This window comes from Antrostomus carolinensis, unplaced genomic scaffold (genome assembly GCF_000700745.2).
Source record: "Antrostomus carolinensis isolate BGI_N321 unplaced genomic scaffold, ASM70074v2 scaffold17752, whole genome shotgun sequence".
NCBI classification, from domain to species: domain Eukaryota; kingdom Metazoa; phylum Chordata; class Aves; order Caprimulgiformes; family Caprimulgidae; genus Antrostomus; species Antrostomus carolinensis.
The window spans coordinates 1-1767 of NW_010297802.1; the positions used below are offsets into that span (position 1 = coordinate 1).

At 34.7% G+C, this 1767-nt stretch overlaps 1 protein-coding gene across 1 annotated transcript in view; it reads right to left on the minus strand.

Annotated features, from left to right (window-relative positions):
* Window positions 1-417: 417 nt before the first annotated feature.
* Window positions 418-1767, minus strand: part of ATG5 (autophagy related 5) — a 70807-nt gene continuing 69457 nt past the window's right edge. Inside the window, exon 6 of the mRNA XM_029083562.1 lies at window positions 418-1393. Coding sequence (XP_028939395.1) covers window positions 1257-1393 — 137 coding nt within the window. The 3' untranslated portion in view covers window positions 418-1256. The remainder of the gene's footprint in view (window positions 1394-1767) is intronic.

A 1767-nucleotide genomic window follows, 5' to 3' on the forward strand; every position in this document is an offset into this window, starting at 1 on the left:
CAGCCACAAACTGCAGACAAAGCAATACAGCACACAGTTTGATGAACTCAGCATAATAAAAAAAAATGGTAGAGTCCTACTAGCAGCTGCAATGGTAACCAAGAGTTAGAAACCAAAGCAATCCAATAACCTAAAAATACATCTGCTAAACTAAGGAAAAATCTCTGCAATGAGACTAGAAGCTTCCAAATTTCAGACTGATTGCTCAGGGACCACAGTAGAAAACTAAACTCAGATGTAAGGAAGTATTAGCTTGGAAAAGACTCAGCTTTCCAAAATTTAAAATTATTAAAAAGCAATACATCTGTTCACGATTCTATGATTTAACTGTTTTCTAGTCTATGGGAATAAACATCATGATACAATCATTTGCAACATCCTTTTACTTTTTCTTTAAAAAAAAAAAAAAAAAAAAAGCTTTTTAAACTAAATTAAGAAAATATTCTTACAGAAAAAAAAAAAATAGATGAGCACAAAGAAATGCCATGACAAATCCTGAGACAAATTATCCTACATCATTGCTAGTCTATGAAAACTGGTTTGAATAATGAACATACTGGAGTATTCAGTGACAGCATACAAATCAGAAGTATTTGTAAATTATTAAGTTGTGCATGTTTTTAAATGACAAAACATGCTCACGGGTTTACTTTAAAATCTTTCACTGCTTGTTATCAAAGTTAAAAGACCATTTGCATACCAATACACATACTGTAAACATGAACTTCTCATTAAGGAAAGATGGGTTTACAGTAATTAGATCTTTTACAAAAAGCTATTGGTAACTGAATCTCTCAGTGTCTAACTTTCTAGAAAATTAAACCACTGTTTCCACTCTCAAAGTTGAAACACTACCGCTTTAGGAAACAGCCCTGTTTATTTGTTAATCAGAAATACAATCAAGCAGCATATTTCCATTTGCTCTTCAGCTGACAGTTTCAGCTTCATTATATTTTACAAGAAAACAGCAGACTTGCAGAGGTCCTTTAAATTCTTTCATATTGCAACTGATTTAATTACAGCGGTGAAGAAAAGCAGCGGTGATGCAAAATAAGATCGCCCAATTGCCCTTATCTGACGACAGGATCTCTCTTCCTGTTTGGCTTGCAGCACTCAGGACTTCTTGTTTTGTTTCGGTTTTTTGGTGGGTTTTTTTTCTGGTCAGGCTGCCTCTGTCAGGACTGACAGAAGCAAGAAGTTGACATGCCTTTATAATTCCAGCTTGAGAATGATCCTCACACAGACATAGCCAAGTTTCAATCAGTAGGTCGGGGAATGATACTAATGTGGAGAAAATTATCTGGATAGCTCATATGTTCGCTTAGCCACTGTATGGGTGTTTCCAGCATTGGTTCAATTCCGTGAATCATGACTTGAGTCTTCTGCTCTCCATCTAATTCAAAGAAAAAGAGAAACCACTAGTATTCATACCATTCAAAGTTCACAGAAAGATTAAACATTTACTTACACTTAATTTACAGTAGATTTAATTGGTGTTACAGAGTATAACATTTAACAGAACGAAGAGCAAGAAATATTGGTATGGAGAAAGCTGAGATTTCTATCATAGAATCATAGAATGGTTTGGATTGGAAGGGACCTTAAAGATCATCTAGTTCCAATCCCCCTGCCGTCAGCAGGGACACCTTCCACTAGATCATCTAAAACAGAAACTTTGAGTTAAAATTAATTCCAAGAAAAAAATGGGTTAAAATGAAACTTAATGAAAGTGCCACTCTTCTTTATTAGTTGCAAGGTTTTTTTCCC